The 21,881-nt window shown below is 44.1% G+C and overlaps 1 protein-coding gene and 1 pseudogene across 1 annotated transcript in view; one reads left to right on the forward strand and one right to left on the reverse strand.

The window, feature by feature from the left end:
* The window catches only part of LOC130135315 (uncharacterized), a 59,626-nt gene extending 43,414 nt beyond the window's left edge, over nt 1-16,212 (reverse strand). The window contains exon 1 of the mRNA XM_056304128.1: nt 15,809-16,212. Within this exon, the coding sequence (XP_056160103.1) occupies nt 15,809-16,212 (404 nt within the window). The remainder of the gene's footprint in view (nt 1-15,808) is intronic.
* An 818-nt stretch (nt 16,213-17,030) lies between these two features.
* LOC115693573 (probable 26S proteasome subunit YTA6) lies at nt 17,031-21,680 on the forward strand (annotated as a pseudogene).
* The last annotated feature ends 201 nt before the right edge of the window (nt 21,681-21,881 follow it).

The following is a 21,881-nucleotide window of genomic DNA, read 5'->3' on the forward strand; positions in this document are numbered from 1 at the left end:
TTTTAATGTCTTCACGAGTTTTAATCCTCATTTCAGGAACTTCGTTCACAAAATTTTTTAGAAAACAAAAGGGGTTGTGTAGCGGTCCCCTAAATTTTGTTTTGATGCCAATTTTAATAGAATTGATACTAATTCGACGATTCATGGAACTCGATCAGTGTGCCTGAAAACTTCACATCCGGGTTCTAGATTTACATCCCAAGAATGTCGAACGTACCGAAATTCTTATTAAAATTGTTATTCCACTCACCTGCAAAAATTTCATTTTTTAATAAGCACACAATTTATCGATTTTCTAGCACATGTGCTTGTGATTGGCGCGTGATGAATTGAATGAAGTGACCCGATGTCGGTTCACTAATTTAAGTGATTGGATAAGAATCAAGGTCTTTCGACTTGCCTGCTTGTTTAATTCATCGCTATGCATGTGATTTTTAGATGTATGCCTAGGGACGGTGCATAAATTGGGATTACACATAGAACCTAACTTAGGGATTCATGGCATTAATTGCTGTTGGTGAACACCAATGTTAGTTAATAACCATGAATTGTGTCTAAAATGAACATGGGTAGATGATAAGAGGTATCGATGCATGTTTGAACAAAGACTGACCCCGAGGTCACCTTTGAAATTCTTTGTGCCTTGTTTGTTATCTTTGATTGATTTGTGATGCTGTGTACTTTGTGATTGTATATTGTTTGTTGTTGTTCTTCCTTTAGTTTCAATTTTAGATTAGGATTAGAATAGGTTCAAGAAGACGACGGTCTAGAAGATGGTGAAGGCCGATGTCCATTCTGAGTCTATTCTTTGTATACAGTGATGGTCGATGTCCAATCCGATCTATTTTCATGTAAAAATTCATTCATTACCCGACGTATGTCTCGGGTGTGACATTCTGAAATTAGACCCACTTGGGATTTATGAAATGGATAATTTTATGAACATGCTTGTAGTTAGATCTAGCCCAGAACTGATCACTCCTGAGATACTAACCGTTAAGAAATGGCTAATTAGGGATTTAAATTTGCGCGACCAAAGAAACTCAATCGTGAACCGACTTTCGACCATAAAAAAAATTGTCGATGTGACATTTTGAGCCAATGTAGGCCGATCCAAGGATAGTCAGGGATCAATTCGCCGCTGTCATACGAGTGGATCGCGGGTGATTCCGCTTGACCACGAGATGAGTTGACGAATGATCCTAAACCTATACCAAACGATCACGCCCGTCGGAACAAGCGATCGATCCTCGCGATTACATGACAACCGAGATCGTCACGATCCGAGTGAACTTAAACGTGGCTTGATTCAGTATCGACCACGGGTCGAATATGCGAATTTCTCGAAAGCCACCCGTTAGTTTGAGATACGCTCAAGTTACGATATTTAAATTTAGTCATTAATTAGAGATCAAGTTTGGGCATTGAAAATTTCGAAGGTCACGACAGGATAATTGGACGATGTTGTTATTAGCTTGGTCAGCCTTAGATTTGTTCGGATTCCTTATAAAATTTGAATTTCGGCAAGAAATGAAAAAATGACCGTTTTCCCCCTAGGACTTTGTTAAGGTCAAATGTTATGTGAGAAGGGCATTTTGGTCATTTCACACCAACTTTAGAGATGAAAGTTTTTGTATAATTTTGCCCTTGGACTTTTTGTGAAATTCCAATTATGCCCTTGGATAGTTTTGGTAAGAGTTAATCTTGGCCGTTGATCTCAAGATAAGATTGAATCGTGGCGTTGATTGGAAAATAGAGAGGAGGGTAGGATGGTCATTTTACAAGGGGTTAGACACTAATTATTGGTGTAAATAGCCTTATTTCTCTCATTTTCTCTCTTTCACCCTCTCATTCTCTCTCTCTCGGCATTCTCTCTCTCCCTCTCACTCCCTCTCGGCTGAGCCTCCCCCTCCCACCGTGACCGTGGCCGACCGGCCAAGCCAGTCGTCGCCGCCGTTCCGTCGAGCCATTGTTTGCCCCTCCGTCTCGCTACACCACCGCCACCACCGTCCCTCTCTCTCTCCTATTTTTTCCCTTCACCGAAACACCACCACCAGCCTTCATTTCGGTTCAGCCCAGCCGAGGAAGACTAGCCGCTCGTCCGGCCACCGTCCGCTGTCCAGCCGCCGCCATTGCCGTCCGTCCGCCGGGTGACCGCCGGCCTGCCGTCCCCCCCTTTGCCCGAGCTAGCCTAGGACTTCAAGTAAGTGGCATCTTAAATTCTACTTAGGATATCGGGTACTAACGGACTTGATTAGGGGCTGATTCGGGTTAATTAGTGGCTGTTTAGGGGTTATTTTGGTAGGCTGAGTTGGGGACTGATCTTGGTTGATTTGTGGATGAAATTGTGATAGTTTTGGGGCTGATTTGTTGCTGAGTTGGTTGCTGGAAATCGTGGTTCGAAATGATGAGTGTATGATCCGATTTGGGGACTAAACGTGTCGGTTCGATGTGTGGTGCCGTGGCTGGTTTGTGGTGATTATTGTGGCTTGAAATATACATGAATATGTTGAATTTATGCTCATATTAGTGGCTGTGATTGTGGGTCTAGTGGCGACCTTGCATGCTCGTCGGATTGTGGAATAATTGGTTGAAATGTGGACCCGTTTATATGAGCATGGGCTGAATTGGATTGGCTGAAAATTTGGCATGTTTGTGTGTCAATTGAGGATGTGAAATGCGTGAGGTTCGATGCGTGCGAGATGTGCGTATGATCACAAAAAAGCCCTGATGCGTTTTACATGGGGGTACAGATAAAATCCAGTGTGCAAGTGTACTCGTGTGATCACTAGTCCTTGAGGCGTGTAATGTAACGCGGGACGAAGCCCGGTATTGCCGGAAGACCGCCGACCTGAGGCGTGTTCGTTTACGCGTGTTGTGCCATAGGTGGAGGATGTTGAGCCTAAGGCGTGTACTGTAATGCGGGCAAGAGACATAGCCTGAGGCGTGTACTGTAACGCGGGCTAAGGAGTGTCGTGAATATGAGACGGTTGTATGTGAACCGTAGATGGAAAGTGGACCTGAGGCATATTTACGCGGGTCGTGCGCAAGTTTAATGAAAATGGTGTGAGGTGCACGAACGAGTATGTGAAATGAGGAGTTTGGAAATGACATATGTTCGACTTTGTTTTTAGGCATGAATTTAATTTGGAAAGTGCATGTGGTTGGAATTTGTGAATTTGAGATTAACATGCAGGTTGTGTGAATTAAGAGCATAGGTAAGTGGAATTGTGTGCATGTTGTATGTTTATTGAGTGATATTGTGTTTGGACTTGTCTGGAGGTACGTGTTAGCCTAGGTGGGGTTTAGGTTGTTTACTTGCTGAGACGTGTTCTCATGGTTGTTTAACCAAACCATTTCAGAACCCCGGCCTGGACCATGAATCCTCCGCCGCCACCGCCTCAGTGTTTTGGTATACCCATGCACACCGACCATGCAATTGTAGAGTATCCTGTAGGTGACGATATGGCTTGGATCAAGCATACTCCAGTAGTCTGGATAGATATAGGACAATCCCTTTGGCAAGCCCACACTTATACCGCTTGGTGTTTTCGGGATGGTATGGACGAGTTTGGTCCTGTTAGAGGTTTTAATGTCCCTTTTGACGGAGTGGGAGATTGGGATCCGTCGGCTATACCCCCTCCTGATGGTGAGATGACTAGCCTTGACACTAGCCTCGCACAGTCAGGACATCAGCCGGTACCTGCAGCATCCCAAACCACAGTGGCTGAGCCTGATCTGGAGCCGGATGAGTCAGAGGCAGGGTATGATCCGATGGATGTGGATATAGGAGAAGTACCCGAGGAGGAGCCTGTAGAGGAGGAAGAGCCAGAGGAAGAAGAACCCGAGGAGGAAGAGCCAAAGGAAGAACCAGAAGAAGAACCCGAGAAAGAACCAGAGGAAGAGTCAGAGGAAGAGCCCAAGGAAGAACCGGAGGAAGAACCGCCGATTGACATTCCGGATGATTCTGATGATGAGTCGATAGAGATTGAGGTGGATTCTGAGTCCTCAGAGGAGCAGGTGGCTCAGGGGGAATCAGATTCGGATTCTAGGGAGACCGACTCGGAGTGGACGCCGTCTAGAGGGCGTAGGGGTTAGTTTGGGGGTAGGGTAAACCTTTTTGAAGTGTCCTATTTTTTGGAGTTAGAGTATACCCAGACTACTGATCCTTTTTGATATTGGTGGTGTAAACTTTAGAAGTCCGGTGTGCGTGTATGTTATGTGTATTGTAAGTGGTGTATATTGTATAAGTTTGAATTGGTAATGAATGTATATTCTTCCTATTATCCCTTTCTAAATATTGTCTGGGTGTTTATTGCTTCCGCTAGTGCTTTATCTCTGTTTGTGTGGGCTCGGCAACATCCTGGTACGTCGCGATAATCGATCAAGGAGGTATGTCACGAGCTCGATATGGTTCGGGGCGTGACAACCCTAGTTGATTTTGTATCAAAGCAAGGTCAGCTCGATCCAAGTTGGTCGAAGTCTAGAGTGATAAGGAGCGATGACTTTTGGGGTAATTGACTAGGGAGACCTTAGCGAGTCATAGGTGTGCAATGAGCTACGCGTACCTCCAGACTGTTTGTTGTGATTGCTGAGTGAATTGAGTACTGTAACGATTAGAATGCAAGTGCGTCTGGACCTGAGGTAAGTGCACGGACCTTGCTGATTGTGGCCTTGTGCTGTTGTGATTAATTATCTACTGAATGAATTATTGTGTTAATTCGCTGCGTAGGACTAGACTGGTACAGTTGGCCCAGGTTTCTAATTCCCGAATGGAATTATAACAGGTAAGTGAGCGATAGAAAACCGTGAGGATGAGTTCGAAAGGTAGAGGATTAAGAGGCCAATCAAGTTCACAAGCCCAACCTGCGGGAGATTCGAGAATGGATGCGGTCATGAGGACCCTAGAAGAGATTGGAAATCTGATAGGACGGCAGACTCAAGAACGAGCTGCCACTATTGCCCAAGCTGCTGAGGCTGCTGTGGCCGCTGCCACTAATAATAACAATGGGAATCAAGGGCAAGGGCAAGTGAATGTGAATAGGTAGATGCATCAGCTAGTTGAGCATTTTTTGAAATTAAAGCCCTCTAAGTTTGATGGTAAGGGCGACCTTGAGGTTGCATCACTTTGGGTAAAGGAGTTAGAAAAGGCCTTTGAGGTGCTAGGGTGCACCGAGGAGGAGAAAGTAACCTTGGCAGTGTACCAGCTCCAAGGAAGTGCAAGTGATTGGTAGAAAGCCACCAGAGGAAGGGTGTTCCTGCTGGTGCCGCCCAGACTTGGGCGATGTTTGTGGAAGTCTTTAATGGTAAGTATTTTTCTGAGAGTGCCCGGGAACAGAAGTTAGCCGAGTTTATGAGGCTTCGTCAGGGACAGAGGACAGTGGAACAGTATGAGGCTGAATTTGCTCGGTTATATAAGTTTGCCCCGAGGATGGTGGACCCGTTGGATAGGGCTCAGAGGTTCCGAGACGGTTTGAAGCCGGACCTTCGCAGCCAAATGATTTCGCTGAATTTGAGGGATTATAACGAGATCTATGATCGGGCCCAAGTGATCGAGCGTGACTTAGCGGATAGGGCTGCTGCTTCTGGATCAAGATTTGCCCCGGGTAGGGACAACCGCTACTTTGGGAAGAGGCCAATTGTGAGTAATCGATGTTTCGTCCCTCCTATTAGAAGGAATATCGGGAAACTGAACCGTTTCCAGAATGGTCCATGTCGGATGTGTGGGGAAAGACATGAAAATGGACCTTGTCCGAACAGAGGTGGAGCCTGTTTCGGATATGGCGGGTTTGGCCATCAGATAAGGACTTGCCCTAACATCAGGCAGAATAGATCGCCTGCGTTGCCGCCACTCCTGAACGGGAACCAAATTGGAGCTGCCCCGTCGGCTAATCAAAATAGGCCGCCGGCCCAAGGACGGGTGTACGCCATGGCCAGGAGAGAGATTGAGAACGCGCCAGGGGTGGTCACAGGTACGGTTTCTCTATGCGATCATGCTGCATATGCTTTGTTCGACTCTGGAGCGTCACATTCGTTTATATTAGAACAGTTTGTTAAATTGACTGGTATAGAGCCACAATTGCTTGACGTTGTGTTGTGTGTTACCACTCCACTGAATGATAAGGTGCTAGTCTCGTTAGGGTGCCCGAATTGTAAGATTGTGATTGGTGATAGGGAGGAAATGATAGATCTAGCGGTTTTAGCTATGTATGACTTCGATGTGATTGTGGGTATGGATTGATTATTTAAGCAAAGGGCTGTTATGGATCGTAGTAGCAGGGTGATCCAATTTAATCCAGTTGGACATCCGAAATTTGAATTTGTGGGAAATCGAGGAGGAACCTCGATCCCTTGGATTTCGTCGCTGGAAATGACTAAGTTGTTGAAGGAAGGGTGTCGAGGATTTCTAGCGGCTGTGATTGATTCGACGGCTGAGGAGCCGAGGCTAGAGGACATAGCCGTGGTGTGCGATTTTTCCGATGTCTTTTCTCAGGAATTGCTGGGATTGCCACCTGAAAGGGAAGTGGAGTTGTAATCGAGTTGGCCCCTGGGACTGAGCCAATCTCGAAGGCACCCTATAGAATGTCGTTGTCAGAGTTATAAAAGTTAAAGATGCAAATGCAAGAGTTATTGGACAAAGGTTTCATTCGTCCAAGTGCGTCTCCATGGGGAGCGCCAGTCTTATTTGTGAGGAAGAAGGATGGGTCATTAAGGTTATGTATTGATTACCGGCAGTTAAATCAAGTGACGATTAAGAATAAATATCCCCTGCCAAGGATAGATGATTTGTTTGATCAGTTACAAGGGGCTTTGGTATTTTCTAAGATTGATTTGAGGACGGGATATCATCAGTTGAGGATCAGGAAGGAGGACATACCGAAAACGGCATTCAGGATGAGATATGGACACTATGAATTTACGGTAATGCCGTTCGGATTAACTAATGCCCCTGCTGCCTTTATGGATTTAATGAATCGGGTGTTTAAGGAGTTTTTAGATCAATTTGTCATAGTCTTCATAGATGACATATTGGTGTACTCGAGGAGCCCGGAAGAGCATGAGATACATTTAAGTAAAGTTCTACGGACCTTAAGGGAACACGCGTTGTACGCCAAGTTTAGTAAGTGTGAGTTCTGACTCAATCGAGTAGCATTACTTGGACACGTAATCTCTGGGGAAGGAATCTCAGTAGATCCAGCAAAGATTGAAGCTGTAATAAAATGGCCAAGACCAACAACGGTAACAGAGGTTCGAAGCTTTCTGGGTTTGGCAGGATATTACCGACGTTTCGTGGAACAATTCTCGGCAATAGCAACACCTTTGACACATTTGTTGAAAAAGGAAACAAGGTTTGAATGGACCGATAAATGTGAAAGGAGTTTTCAAGAACTAAAGCATAAATTGACAATGGCGCCGGTATTGACCATTCCATCAGGACCAGAAGGATATGAAATTTATAGTGATGCGTCATTGAAAGGACTGGGGTGTGTACTCACGCAAAATGGACGAGTAATAGCCTATGCATCAAGATAGTTGAGACCGCATGAGTTGAACTACCCGACATATGATTTGGAATTGGCCGCAATAGTATTCGCCCTTAAGATTTGGCGACATTATTTATGCGGAGAGAAATTCCAGATATATACGGACCATCAAAGTTTAAAATATCTGTTTTCTCAAAAGGAGCTTAATATGAGACAACGTCGTTGGATGGAGTTACTTAATGACTACGATTGTGATATTTTGTATCACCCCGGAAAGGCCAACCAGGTAGCCGATGCATTGAGTCGGAAGTCAAGCATCGCACACTTGATGGTCAAGGAATGGACTTTGTTAGAAGGAGTGCGAGACTCGGAGTTTAAGTTCGAAGTAAGTCAAGTCTCGAGCTTGTTTGCCACTTTAAGAATCGAACCAGAAATCCAGACTAAGATTAAGGCCTTATAGTCTACGGATCAAGAAATTCAAAAGATTATGGAAATGGATGCTACCAAGAGGAAGCCGGATTTTCGAGTATCTGAAGACGGGATACTGAAGTTCCGAGAAAGGTTGCGTGTGCCCGATGATGTTGAACTTAAGGAAGAGATTTTGTCGGAAGCACATCGTAGTAATTATAGTATCCATCCGGGGAGTACGAAAATGTATCAGAATTTGAGACAGTACTATTGGTGGAATGGCATGAAGGTGGACATAGCTAAGCACGTGGCTAAATGTCTGACGTGCCAGCAAGTGAAAGCGCAACATTGTAAGCTCGGAGGATTGTTACGACCTTTAGAAATCCCAGAATGGAAATGGGAACATATTACTATGGATTTTGTAATGGGATTACCAAGGAGCCAAAGAGGCCATGATTCCATTTAGGTGATTGTTGATAGATTGACAAAGTCAGCACACTTCTTGGCTGTGCGAAAGGACTTCGCATTGGATCGGTATGCTGAATTGTACGTACAACAGATAGTTCGTTTGCATGGGGTGCCAGTGACGATTACTTCGGATCGTGATCCTAAGTTTACCGTCAACTTTTGGAAAAGTCCGCAGACGACATTAGGATCAAAGCTGTAGTTTAGTACAGCTTACCATCCACAAACGAATGGCCAGTCTGAGAGGATGATTCAGACTCTAGAGGATATGCTTCGGGCGTGTGTGTCGGATTTTCAAGGCAAGTGAGAGGAACAACTACCCTTGACGAAATTCGCGTACAATAATAATTTTCAGCAGAGTATTAGGATGACGCCATTTGAAGCGTTGTATGGCAAGGCCTGTAGGACGCTCGTATGTTGGGACGAAGTTGGAGAAAGGAGTATAACCAGACCAGAATTAATTCAACAGTCAGTTGAGGCGGTTAAAGATTATTCGTGAAAGCTTGAAAACAGCTCAAAGCCGTCGAAAAAGTTATGCAGACAGAAGGCGAAGACCTTTGGAATTTCAAGTAGGGGATCACATATTCCTTAAGGTATTGCCCATGAAAGGATTATCCCGATTTGGTAAGAAAGGGAAGTTGAGTCCGAGGTACGTGGGACCCTTTGAAATTTTGGAAAGGATTGGAGACTTAGCTTATCACCTTGCATTACCGCCAAATTTGTCGCAAATGCATAATGTATTTCACGTGTCGATGCTGAGAAAATATGAACCGGACCCGACTCATGTGTTGAACTATGAAGAGATAGAAGTTGACGACAGGGTGTCGTATGTCGAAAGGCCAATAAGGATCGAAGATCGGACAGAACGAGTTTTAAGGAACAAGACGATCCCGATGGTCAAAGTTGTTTGGGAACATCACGGGACAGAAGGCGTGACTTGGGAAAGTGAGGAGCTAATACAACGTCAATACCCCCACTTGTTTGAGTAGTTAGGTTGAATTGTAAATTTTGATGACGAAATTTTTATAAGGGGGGAAGAGTTGTGACATTCTGAAATTAGATCCACTTGGAATTTATGAAATGAATGATTTTATGAACGTGCTTGTAGTTAGATCTCGCCCGGAACTGATCACTCCTGGGATACTAACCGTTAGGGAATGGCTAATTAGGGATTTAAATTCGCACGACCAAAGAAACTCGATCGTGAACCGACTTTTGATCATAAAAAAATTGTCGAGGTGACATTTTGAGCCAATGTAGGCCGATCCAAGGATAGTCAGGGATCAATTCGCCGCTGTCATACGAGTGGATCGCGGGTGATTCCGCTTGACCACGAGATGAGTTGACGAATGACCCTAAACCTATACCAAACGATCGTGCCCGTCGGAACTAGCGATCGATCATCGCGATTACATGACAACTGAGGTCGTCACGATCCGAGTGAACTTAAACGTGGCTTGATTCAGTATCGACCACGGGTCGAATATGCGAATTTCTCGAAAGCCACCCGTTAGTTTGAGATACGCTCAAGTTACGTTATTTAAATTTAGTCATTAATTAGAGATCAAGTTTGGGCATTGGAAATTTCGAAGGTCACGACAGGATAATTGGACGGCGTTGTTATTAGCTTGGTCAGCCTCAGATTTGTCCGGATTCTTCATAAAATTTAAATTTCGGCAAGAAATGGAAAAATGATCGTTTTTCCCCTAGGACTATGTTAAGGCCAAGTGTTATGTGAGAAGGGCATTTTAGTCATTTCACACCAACTTTAGAGATAAAAGTTTTTGGACAATTTTGCCTTTGGACTTTTTGTGAAATTTCAATTTTGCCCTTGGATATTTTTGGTAAGAGTTAATCTTGGCCGTTGATCTCAAGATAAGATTGAATCGTGGCCGTTGATTGGAAAATAGAGAGGAGGGTAGGATGGTCATTTTACAAGGGGTTAGACACCAATTATTGGTGTAAATAGCCTTATTTCTCTCATTTTCTCTCTCATCCTCTCATTCTCCCTCTCTCGGCAACCTCTCTCTCCCTCTCACTCCCTCTCGACTGAGCCTCCCCCTCCCACCGTGACCGTGGCCGACCGGCCAAGCCAGCTGTCGCCGCCGTTCCGTCGAGCCACCGTTCTCCCCTCCGTCTCGCCACACCACCGCCACCACTGTCCCTCTCTCTATCCTGTTTTTTCCCTTCACTGAAACACCACCACCAGCCTTCATTTCGGTTCAGCCCAGCCGAGGAAGACTAGCCGCTCGTCCGGCCACCGTCCGCCGTCCAGCCGCCGCCATCGCCGTCCGTCCGCCGGCCTACCGTCCCCCCCCCCCCCCCTTTGCCCGAGCTAGCCTAGGACTTCAAGTAAGTGGCATCCTAAACTCTATTTAGGATATCGGGTACTAATGGACTTGATTAGGGGCTGATTAGGGTTAATTAGTGGCTGTTTAGGGGTTATTTTGGTAGGCTGAGTTGGGGACTGATCTTGGCTGATTTGTGGATGAAATTGTGATGGTTTTGGGGATGATTTGTTGCTGAGTTGGTTGCTGGAAATCGTGGTTCGAAATGATGAGTGTATGGTCCGATTTGGGGACTAAACGTGTCGGTTTGATGCGTTGTGCCGTGGCTGCTTTGTGGTGATTATTGTGGCTTGAAATAGACATGAATATGTTGATTTTATGCTCATATTAGTGGCTGTGATTGTGGGTCTAGTGGCGACCTTGCATGCTTATCGGATTGTGGAATAATTGGTTGAAATGTGGACCCGTTTATATGAGCATGGCTGATTTGGATTGGCTGGAAGTTGGGCATGTTTGTGTGACAATTGAGCATGTGAAATGCGTGAGGTTTGATGCGTGCGAGATGTGCGTGTGATCACAAAAAAACCCTGATGCGTTTTACGCGGGGGTACAGATAAAATCCAGTGTGCAAGTGTACTCATGTGATCATTAGTCCCTGAGGCGTGTAATGTAACGCGGGGAATTGAGCCGTCCTGAGGCGTGTACTTTAACGCGGGACGATGCCCGGTATTACCGGAAGACCGCCAACCTGAGGCGTGTTCGTTTACGCGGGTTGTGCCGTAGGTGGAGGATGTTGAGCCTGAGGCGTGTACTGTAACGCGGGCAAGAGACGTAGCCTGAGACGTGTACTGTAATGCAGGCTAAGGAGTATCGTGAATATGAGACGGTCGTATGTGGACCGTAGATGGAAAGTGGACCTGAGGCGTAATTACGCGAGTCAAGTTTAATGAAAATGGTGTGAGGTGCACGAACGAGTATGTGAAATAAGGAGTTTGGAAATGACATATGTTCGACTTTGTTTCTAGGCATGAATTTAATTTGGAAAGTGCATGTGGTTGGAATTTGTGGATTTGAGACTAACATGCAGGTTGTGTGAATTAAGAGCACAGGTAAGTGCAATTGTGTGCATGTTGTATGTTTATTGAGTAATATTGTGTTTGGACTCGTGTTAGCCTAGGTGGGGTTTAGGGTGTTTACTTGCTGAGACGTGTTCTCATGGTTGTTTAACCAAATCATTTCAGAACCCCGGCCTGGACCATGAATCCTCCGCCGCCACCGCCTCAGCATTTTGGTATACTCAAGCACACAGACCATGCAGTTGTAGAGTATCCTGTAGGTGACGATATGATTTGGATCAAGCATACTACAGTAGTCTTGGTAGATATAGGACAACCCTTTTGGCAAGCCCACACTTATACCGCCTGGTGTTTTCAGGATGGTATGGACGAGTTCGGTCCTGTTAGAGGTTTTGATGTCCCTTTTGACGGAGTGGGAGATTGGGATCCGTCGGCTATACCCCCTCCTGATGGTGAGATGACTAGCCTTGACACTAGCCTCGCACAGTCAAGACATCAGCCGGTACCTGCAGCACCCGAACCCACAGTAGCTGAGCCTGATCCGGAGCTGGAGGAGTCACAGGCAGGGTATGATCCGATGGATGTGGATATAGGAGAAGTACCCGAGGAGGAGCCCGTAGACGAGGAAGAGCCAGAGGATGAAGAACCCGAGGAAGAACCAGAGGATGAGTCAGAGAAAGAGCCCGAGGAAGAACCTGAGGAAGAGCCGCCGATTGACGTTCCGGACGATTCCGATGATGAGCCGATAGAGATTGAGGCGGATTCTGAGTCCTCAGAGGAGCAGGTGGCTCAGGGGGAATCAGATTCGAGTTGTGGAGAGACCGACTCGGAGTGGACGCCGTCTAGAAAGCGTAGGGGTTAGTTTGGGGGTAGGGTAAACCTTTTTGAAGTGTCCCATTTTTTGGAGTTAGAGTATACCCAGGCTACTGGTCCTTTTTGATATCGGTGGTGTAAACTTTAGAAGTCCGGTGTGCGTGTATGTTATGTGTATTGTAAGTGGTGTATATTGTATAAGTTTGAATTGGTAATGAATGTATATTCTCCCTATTATCCTTTTCTAAATATTGTCTGGGTGTTTGTTGCTTCCGCTAGTGCTTTATCTCTGTTTGTGTGGGGTCGGCGACATCCTAGGACGTCGCGATAATCGACTAAGGAGGTATGTCACGAGCTCGATGGGGTTCGGGGCGTGACATCGGGTTTCTTATTCGCGTTGTATAAACACCTGATGAGTTGCAGGTTTTTCTTTCTTGCACTTAGAATTAGCTAGTTCTCTCGATACCTTGGTTATTTACTTTATGCAATACTTTTCAATACAATTGTTTGTTTCTTTCTTTTCTATACTAATATAGGATTAGTTTAGAATCTTAAATGAAAACACAAAAACAAAATGCATGATCACTTAGTGGACTAAAGCTTTGACATAAAAATGGTTAAAAAAAAATAGATGCATGACAACTTAGATAACAACCATGATAAGTTTAGCGGTACCGAAAAGGCGTTAATAGAAATATTAACGTAAGCTAGTCCCCGAATCCATGATCTCTAGTTTTCGTAGAAACCAATACGAAATTCCTGCGTATCGGTTGGGTATTCTAGCCGACCCTCGACCTAGGCTAGTGGCGATTGCTAAAAAAGATAAAATCGATCCGCTGTCGCGCGAGGTATGAATTTGGGAAAATTCACGTTCATGATTAATGGACCATACGGATGACTGAAAAATTGACGCTTCGATAAGCCATCTTTTATGATGTGCCATATGGACCGTTTCATGAACACTTACCTCTAAATCCACCTTATCGAGTTTGGCCCTCGTGAGGTAGGTCACAACATAGTAGCTAGGTCCGATAGTGTCACCTCAGGACTTGGGCGATGGGATTATGTATGGAACTTACTCTCCATGTCTTCCCAATTTTGCAACGAGTTCACAGGCAATCCAGCATACCAAGTAAAAAAGGTTTTTGATAACGACAAAGGAAAAGCCTCAACTTCATTCTCCCATCGTCATTCACATCTTTGCATTAGGCCGTGAATTTACTAATGTGCTCCACTGTGGATTGGTCATCTTCTCTAGAGAAAATAGTAAACTCGGGAATTTTGTATTCCCTTAGATACGGGATATTGTTTACCTAATCGGGATATGGCTTGCGGTATACCGACCTCGATACACCTCCTTCCAGAACCATATACTGCATTACTAAACAAGCAACTTGTTCAATCATGCGCTGGTCTCTTTGAAGATCTTGTGCCTAGAATTCCTAGTTAACTTGCGCTCTAGGGGGTGACGATGGTCGAGCCCCCAAGTCCCTAAGCGCTGCCTGTGGCCTATAGGGTTGATATCCCGGGATCGGCACAGGAATTGTTTCGATATTAATGGATTAGTCATTGGCATGCCGCTACTCCTAGCTTGCCGAGTAACCTCCTGGGTCGATGGTTGGGGAATGAATCCATGTGCATCCATTCTAGTGGTTATAGGGTCAGCAGTTACCCTTGCTCTATTTGCATCAGTGACACTCTCGGGTGCGCGCTTAAGAGAACCTATAGATCCGTTCAGATTTAAATGTTCCCCCAGACCAGTTTGATTCTGATCGCCTGCGGTGTCAGTCCTTTGCATAATTCAAACCAGTTGTGTTAGACCTGAAGCACCAGCAACAGCAGGTAAAGCGGGAGCCATAATCGGGGTGATCCCTAGCACTGCTTGTCTTCCCTGCATTCCATTTGGTCTGCTCGTTGGTCCAAACTTCAAGGCTAATTCTGCAACCAGATTGGTGAATAGAGGGGGTGAGAATTCTCGATAAATGATTGGCCATGTGATTAGTCAGTTCGTTCTATTGTTCTTCAAACATCCTTCTCATGGTGGCCATCACTGCAGAGTTAGGCGCTAATTCTCTCCTCTGTTCCTCAGTCAGATTCCGAGGAATGTCTTTAGAACTTATGCCCACGCCGATATCGACGGCTGGGTTGCGGTTCTGGTCAGATGTGTCGGAACGAACAAGCCTTTCTCCCACATGCTGCAAGGATGAGTTATCCTCGTTGGTAGCAGTACGACTCTCCTAGTTCCTTGTCTTCGCCATTGACACTGCCTAGAGATGGAACACAATGGTCCCACCGGGCGTGTCAAAAAGATGTTTCGCCGTGAATGGCCTTGAACGAAAAATCTTTCATCAAAGGGGAAGATCTTCGGTTTTTGTGTGAGTAACCGGGTCCTATGTCGTTTCAGAAAGGAAGCGACGAATCCTACGCTAATGGCGAACAAAAGTAAAAGGATGAAAAATAAATTGTGCAATAAAAGGTCAATTAACAGTGGTGATTGAATAAACGAGGTTATAAACGATATGCGTTCTGTAGTCAGTTTAGCAAAAGGTCATTCTGATGACTGCCTGGAAACTATTTATAGCTAACGCTGATGAATAACCGTTGTCGAGCGGTTGTCGTCTAGATTCTGGATTGATCGGCTTCCTTTCTGATAACCGCTCCTTTTGTTTCGCGATATATCGGCACCGGATGTGGTAACTTCGATTGTCGTCTATATTTGGATTGTTTGGCTTTTTTTCCGATAGCCGCTCCTTTTGTTTCGCGGTGTATCGATATCGGATGTGGTAACTGCTCTTATCCTCATCTCATCGTCCTGAGCAGTTATCGGTGCTGAGTTTTCGGTATCCCGTGCAGTGGGCTTTGTGCGACTTTCTTACCCAAGCTACTGTTCAGTGATTTGGGCCGAGTGTATCATTTTCTTTCTTCTTGCCCAATCAGCCAGATTTGAGCGCCAACAAAGTGATATTTGCTAGTCTCCTCAACCCCAATCGGAGGAGGAGGCACTACTATCTGTGAATATGGAAAAGACGTTTCAGAATGCCAAAACCTTATGTGGGCATATGTTTTTGGAACACTTCAGCTCATCTCAATCATTATAGTCCGAGAACTAGTATCCACATAGCTGCGTCACATGGAAGAACACACAACGCACGACATAACAACATGCACGTGGCTAGCGTAAAATGCGCTGAAAGAAATCTCAATCCCATGAACTCGGAAAAGCACCAAAACTCCTTCGAGCAAGAGAACAGGGGAATCGAAGCTCCAATGTTACCTTATATAAAGGTCGGTGACGTCAAGAGAGAGCTGCGCGTGCCACTGGGGAAGCTCAGTCAGCCGAACCGCACGGTCCACTCTGCTCTGACAGAACCCTAGGTTCCTCGACCAGGCCTCGATGAAAGGCAAGCTGTGAGAGTAAAGCGGCTTGGTCTTGTGCGGGAGCCGCTTGAGCCACTCTTCCTCTTCCGGGGCAGAGAGCTCCGCTTCCTTGGGCGACGACTTCGAGAATGTCATGGTCAGGGTCCGAAACCTCCTGGAGCATACATGCAAGTGCGAACATGGAGAGGATTTGAGCGAATTGGAGAAGGAAGCTGATGGAGGTTTCCCATATGGAGAAGAGGAGCTTGACGAGGGATTGGCGTGAGTTGGAGCGAACTTTGAAGGTGAAAGCGCGATCATCGTCTTCGAGTTTCCCTGGGTTTGGACCGGGATCCGCGTGAGCTCAGCTTTGGAGCTGGGGAGATTTGGACGGGCAGTGACGACGACGAGTGAGTGAGCCGGGTTGAGAATTGAGTCGGGAGAAGCAGGAACTTGTTATCTTCTTATTCATCTGTTGTAATTTCACGGTCAGTGTCGTTTGTATTTTAGGCGCAGCATGGTGTTATGAAGCATATTTGCCTTTACTGTTCTGAGAGCATCTTGTGCTAAAAGTAAAGAAGAGCATTAGTTCCTGCAGGATTGTTATCTCAAATAGTAGACAAAAGATACAGTTTTCGATTTTTAATGATCTACTGAAGGTGGCCTTTGGTTTACTTCATGGAGCATTGGTTTGATTACGTTTGATCTTGGTGTTTGATGCTGCTTTGATATTTTTTTGGATGTTTAAACTTTTGCCTTCCGTAGTACCGTCTTTACTTCTTCGCTGTTGAATAGGAGAGATATGTTGCAATTCTGAATGGAAGACACCGTGGCCTGCTGCAGTCTTGCTTTACTTGTCGACCATGTTTTGCCTTCTGAGATTACTAATGCATTTACTTTGCCTTTTTTTGTCTTATATGCTTTTGAAAAGAATAGAGTCTCCGTGCCTTCATTTGGTTTGACTTTTAGCATAACTCGGAATTTGTGATTTGTTAATGCATTTGGTGGATGCACAGTTTTCCACCGATAACATTTTGTTGATTATTATGCTGTGTTCATGATATTACAGTGAGCAAACTCGGGCGCTATTGACCAGTGCTGCCTATATGTACATCTAAAGCATTCCGACTTCTCTAAGCATGTGCGGAACCTTTCGCCTGCTAGTAGAACTATTCTGCTCAGCGGACCAGCTGGTAAGTTCTCTAGTATGACACGTCTCTATTGAAGTGCCTGGTTCTTTGACGTGCCCTGGTATAATTTATAAATTCTTGCTGAGCTTTACCAGCAAATGCTTGCCAAGGCTTTGTCTCATTTCTTTGAATCAAAGTTGCTGCTACTGGATGTTACTGAATTTTCACTGAAGGTGACTGAATGCATCAGTGATCTTACTTTTGCTGACTCTTAGCTTCATCATGCTCACGTGTTTAAAATTCCTTTTAACGGATGCAGAATAAATATGGCATCACAAACAAAGAACCGGTAAGAAATAGATATATGTAACATAGTCTAGTTTATTTGACCTTTTCGAATCTATGTGTATGAATGGAGTCGAGCGAATGAGAATTAATTGAGCTAATTTATAAACCAATGCCTTGGTCCAGAGAATTTGACCCCTTTTGTTGCTGCATTCTTAAAAAAATTTAATATCAAAGTTTTAAGTGGATCTGATTATTTTCACTTTCAGTCTTTCAAGAGGTCCATATCAGAGGCGACATTCGACAGAATGTCCGGTTTGCTTAGTTCCTTCTCAGGCGTTCCACCAAGAGATCAAAAAAGAGGTATGACCAGACGACCTTCATATGTAAGACATACTTAAATAAGCTTGGAACTTCTTGGACAGAGTTTACTAGATTATTGAGCCAGCCATCCTTTGACAAATTTACTCATCATGCTATCTTCTTTCACTTATTTTTTGTCTTTCTAGTCTAATCAATGATTTTAGTGCAGGCATGAGCAGGCAAAGCAGTAGTACAGACCTTAGATCAAGGTAACAAAATCAAAGATATTTATGCAATTAACCCTGAATCCTTCAGTTCTGACTAAATTCTTTGAATGCTATTCCAAGCTCTGTCATGGTTATGTGCATAATCTTCTTTTTTCTTTTCTGGCCTAATAATTGCTTTGCATATTTATCTGCTTAGGGCAATGGAAGAGTCAAGTAATCCTCCCAAGCATCAGCAATGTCCGATACGAGTAGTATATACTCTAAGTGCACTCCTATCAATTCAGGTTACGTTCGGATCTCTTTGCTACAAGTTTGATTCTTTAGCAAAAGATGGTTCTTGGGTTGACCGCTAATTAATGCATATATGCCTGATTTGGATATGTGTTCCAGACTCACTGAAATGATGGACCTTATCTGTCACTTTGTTCCTCGATATAATCAAGTTGATGATTTAGTTACTGTCATAAATTTGGACTATGCACTAAAGCTATGCGTGTTAGCACAAGTGATTGGGACTGTTGTAGTTTTTCCTTTGTACTGCATCACGAAAAACTTGAACTTTGAGAAGATTTTCCTTTTATCCCTGAAAAGCAGATTTCTTACTTTTTCCGACGTTTATTGTCTAGCAGATTATGTCCTCTCTCTTCTTTTTTTCTTTTTCCTTTTCCAACACCATCAGTTAGCTACTCCAGGGAAAACATATTTTTCTTTGTTGTTCTCATGAGCAAATTTTTTCACTTTCAGGACTTCCAAAGTGCCCAGGCAAGTTGTGTTTTGATGAGAGAGTATTTCTGAAGTCACTTGAAAAGGTACAGTTATCACGGTTCTTTAATGTTAAAGTCAAAATTCCTTATCCCCAGTGTTTTCATGTCCCCGAACTTGTTGTAGTGACTTTTCTAGGTTGCTTGAAGTCTTTTTGCTAACAATGACAGCCGACAAGCTCCTATATTTCCTAGGGTTAAACACTATCATTTTTGTTATAGGTTTTTCTTTCGGTATCACAAACCACTCCTATCATTCTGTACCTCAGAGATGTGGAGAAGCTTCTCTCCAGTCAGAACTTTTGCAAAAGTTGTTCCATAAGATGGTGCAGAAACTGTCAGGAGCAGTTCTAATACTTGCTTCTCGTAAGCTGGACACAGATGATGACGATAGAGAGGTTGATGAGAGGCTCAGTCTTTTGTTCCCGTACAACATTGAAATCTGGCCACCTGAAGATGAGACTAATCTTGTCATCTGGAAAGCTCAATTGGAAGAGGATACGAAGATGCTTCAGGTCCAGGATAACAAGAACCACATTGCCAAGGCTAGCAGAAATGATATCATCTGCGATGATCTGGGATCAATCTGCCATTCAGACGCGATGGTTCTAAGCAATTATATTGAAGAGATTGTGGTCTCTGCCTTATCGTACCATCTTATCAATAACAAGGAACCAGAATACCATAATGGGAAGCTTGTCATATCTTCCAAGAGGTCTATATCTTCTTTGACTATTTTTAGGAGCGATCACCTAACCCTCTCTGTCTTGATGTTTGTGCAATCTTGTTACCAAATGTTTCCTGTTTTTTCCTAGGAGAAAAATTGAGAAGTTTAACATTCTTGTTTTTTTCGCAGTTTGTCCCATGGTTTAAATATATTTGAGGAGGGCAAAAGTGGTGACAAAGACACTGTAAAGCTGGAGTAAAATTCTGAGTCTTCAAAGGTGGGCCTAATTTTGGTATCACAAATTCTGAAACTGGGCAAGGAAGACCCAATCCTTACACCTACAGGTTTATTCAATCATGTTACCTTTTATTTTTTCAGGAAAATGAAGGAGAAGAAGCTATCAGCGCAAAAACTGATTCATAGCCTGATAACCCTGTACCTGAAACCAAGAGTGAGACTGAAAAGTCAGCTTCTGCAGCAAAGAAGGACGCAGATAACCCCCTTCCATCAGAAGTGCCGGTGATTATGAATTACAGAGATAATGATAAAAGGAGAACGGAATTGATGGGAGTTAGGTCTTAGATTTGATCTGCTAAGAGCATTCCATCATGAGACCGAGAGCATTCACGAAGAATTAGGACTACCAAGCTATTTCAAGTTTCAGCAGTTGTTATTTTGCTGTTGGCTAAGTGGCTATTTGTCATAGGGTATAAAAGAATAATTGGTTCTTCAATTCTACCTGGGAAGTAGCCCCTTTTGCAGCTTTACTTTGCCTCATATGATTAAAAATGTGGCCTGCTTAAATGGCCTTGCTTCAAGTGTTCAGTATTTCTTTACCTCAATGCATTAGGTACTTAATAATAATGTTGTCTCACTATGTGCTTGAAGTGGGGCAATTAATGTTCACCATTGGCATTTACCTTCTCTACATGTTGACATATATAAGTAACATAGCGGGAATTACAATTTTTCAACAGGAAGTTCCCCCGGATAATGAATTTGGGAAGCAGGTAAGGCCTGAGGTTATTCCAGCAAATGAGATTGGAGTAGCATTCGCAGACATTGGTGCTAGAGATGAGATTAAGGAATCGCTTCAAGAGTTAGTCATGCTCCCACTCTGCAGACCAGACCTCTTCAAAGGTGGGCTTCTCAAGCCTTGCAGAGGTAGACTGCTTTTTGGACCTCCTGGTACTGGCAAGACGATGCTGGCAAAGGCCATTGCAAATTAAGCTGGAGCAAGTTTTATCAATGTCTCCATGTCCACCATTACTTTGAAATGGTTCAGGGAAGATGAAAAGAATGTGCGAACACTTTTTACGCTGCAGCAAAGGTTTCACCCACCATCATCTTTGTGGACGAGGTGGATAGCATGCTTGGGCAAAGGGCTGGAGTTGGAGAGCATGCAGCCATGCGGAAGATTAAAAATGAATTCATGACGTATTGGGATGGGCTTTTGACAAAATCTGGCGAATGTATTTTGGTTCTTGCAGCAACCAATAGGCCTTTCGACCTTGATGAAGCTATTATCAGGCGGTTTGAGCGCAGGTATGTTACATTGTGTATAAAATCACATCCGTACACTTCCTTAGTTTGGGTAAAATTTGTGGGTCAATTTTGCTGAAATTCAATCACGAGGTGGACTTGTACATCATTTCAGCAGGATTATGGTTGGTCTACCATCTATCGAGAGCAGGGAACTGATCTTGAAGACTCTTCTGGCGAAGGAGATAGTAGCAGATCTGTATTATAAAGAGCTGGCAGCTATGACAGAAGGATACAGTGGAAGTGATCTTAAGGTTTGTCTATAATTATGAGTACAGGAATGAATAATGAATTTGATCCCCTCAATTATTGGTTCTGACCGCTGATTACATCCTGCCATTGATTGCTGGAAACAGAATTTGTGCGTGACTGCAGCGTATCGTCCCGTTAGAGATCTAATTCAGCAGGAAAGGCAGAAAAATCTGGTAAATTTTCTTTGTGTGCCTATCATCTTTTGGTGGTCATGCTTTATTTTGTCTTTTGTTCTTGCAGTGACTGTGACAATGTCTCCTGAAATATTGTTGAAAATATGCCCACAGGAAAGAAAGCGAAGAGCTGAAGAAGGTGAGAGCTCAGAAGAAGCCCCCGACACAAAGGACGAAAAGGTAGAGAATAAGGACGAGGAAGTAATTGCTTTAAGGCCCATCTTCTAAGCACCTGTTAAGCTGTGAGACAGTTTTTCCTTCCTCAAACTTCTCTTGCAACAGTCATTGGTTAACTATGGCATGAGCGTGAAGTAAATTACATCCAATACGTAACATTATCTATCTTGGAAATGTGAATGCAGGTTGCTGCAAGCTTTGCATCTGAGAGATCTGTGATGGCTGAACTTAAGCAGTGGGATGATCTGTACGGCGAAGGAGGTTCTCGGTAGAAGCAGCAGCTGACATACTTCCTTTAAAAGGGCAATAAGTGGAGGCACCTTTAGGCATTCATTACTATGAGCATATTCTTTTCAAGGTTATGGTCTTTTAGATACGAACAACCCGCCCGAGTTCTAGTCAAAAGTGACCCGATCCTGGGAGGAACAAGTTGGCAGTTACTGCAAGCTATTGCTTCTGATTCTCATTGGAGG

Source organism: Syzygium oleosum, unplaced genomic scaffold (assembly GCF_021117445.2).
Source record: "Syzygium oleosum isolate NSW1041296 unplaced genomic scaffold, Sole_v2.1 Sole_v2.31, whole genome shotgun sequence".
In the NCBI taxonomy this organism is placed as follows: domain Eukaryota; kingdom Viridiplantae; phylum Streptophyta; class Magnoliopsida; order Myrtales; family Myrtaceae; genus Syzygium; species Syzygium oleosum.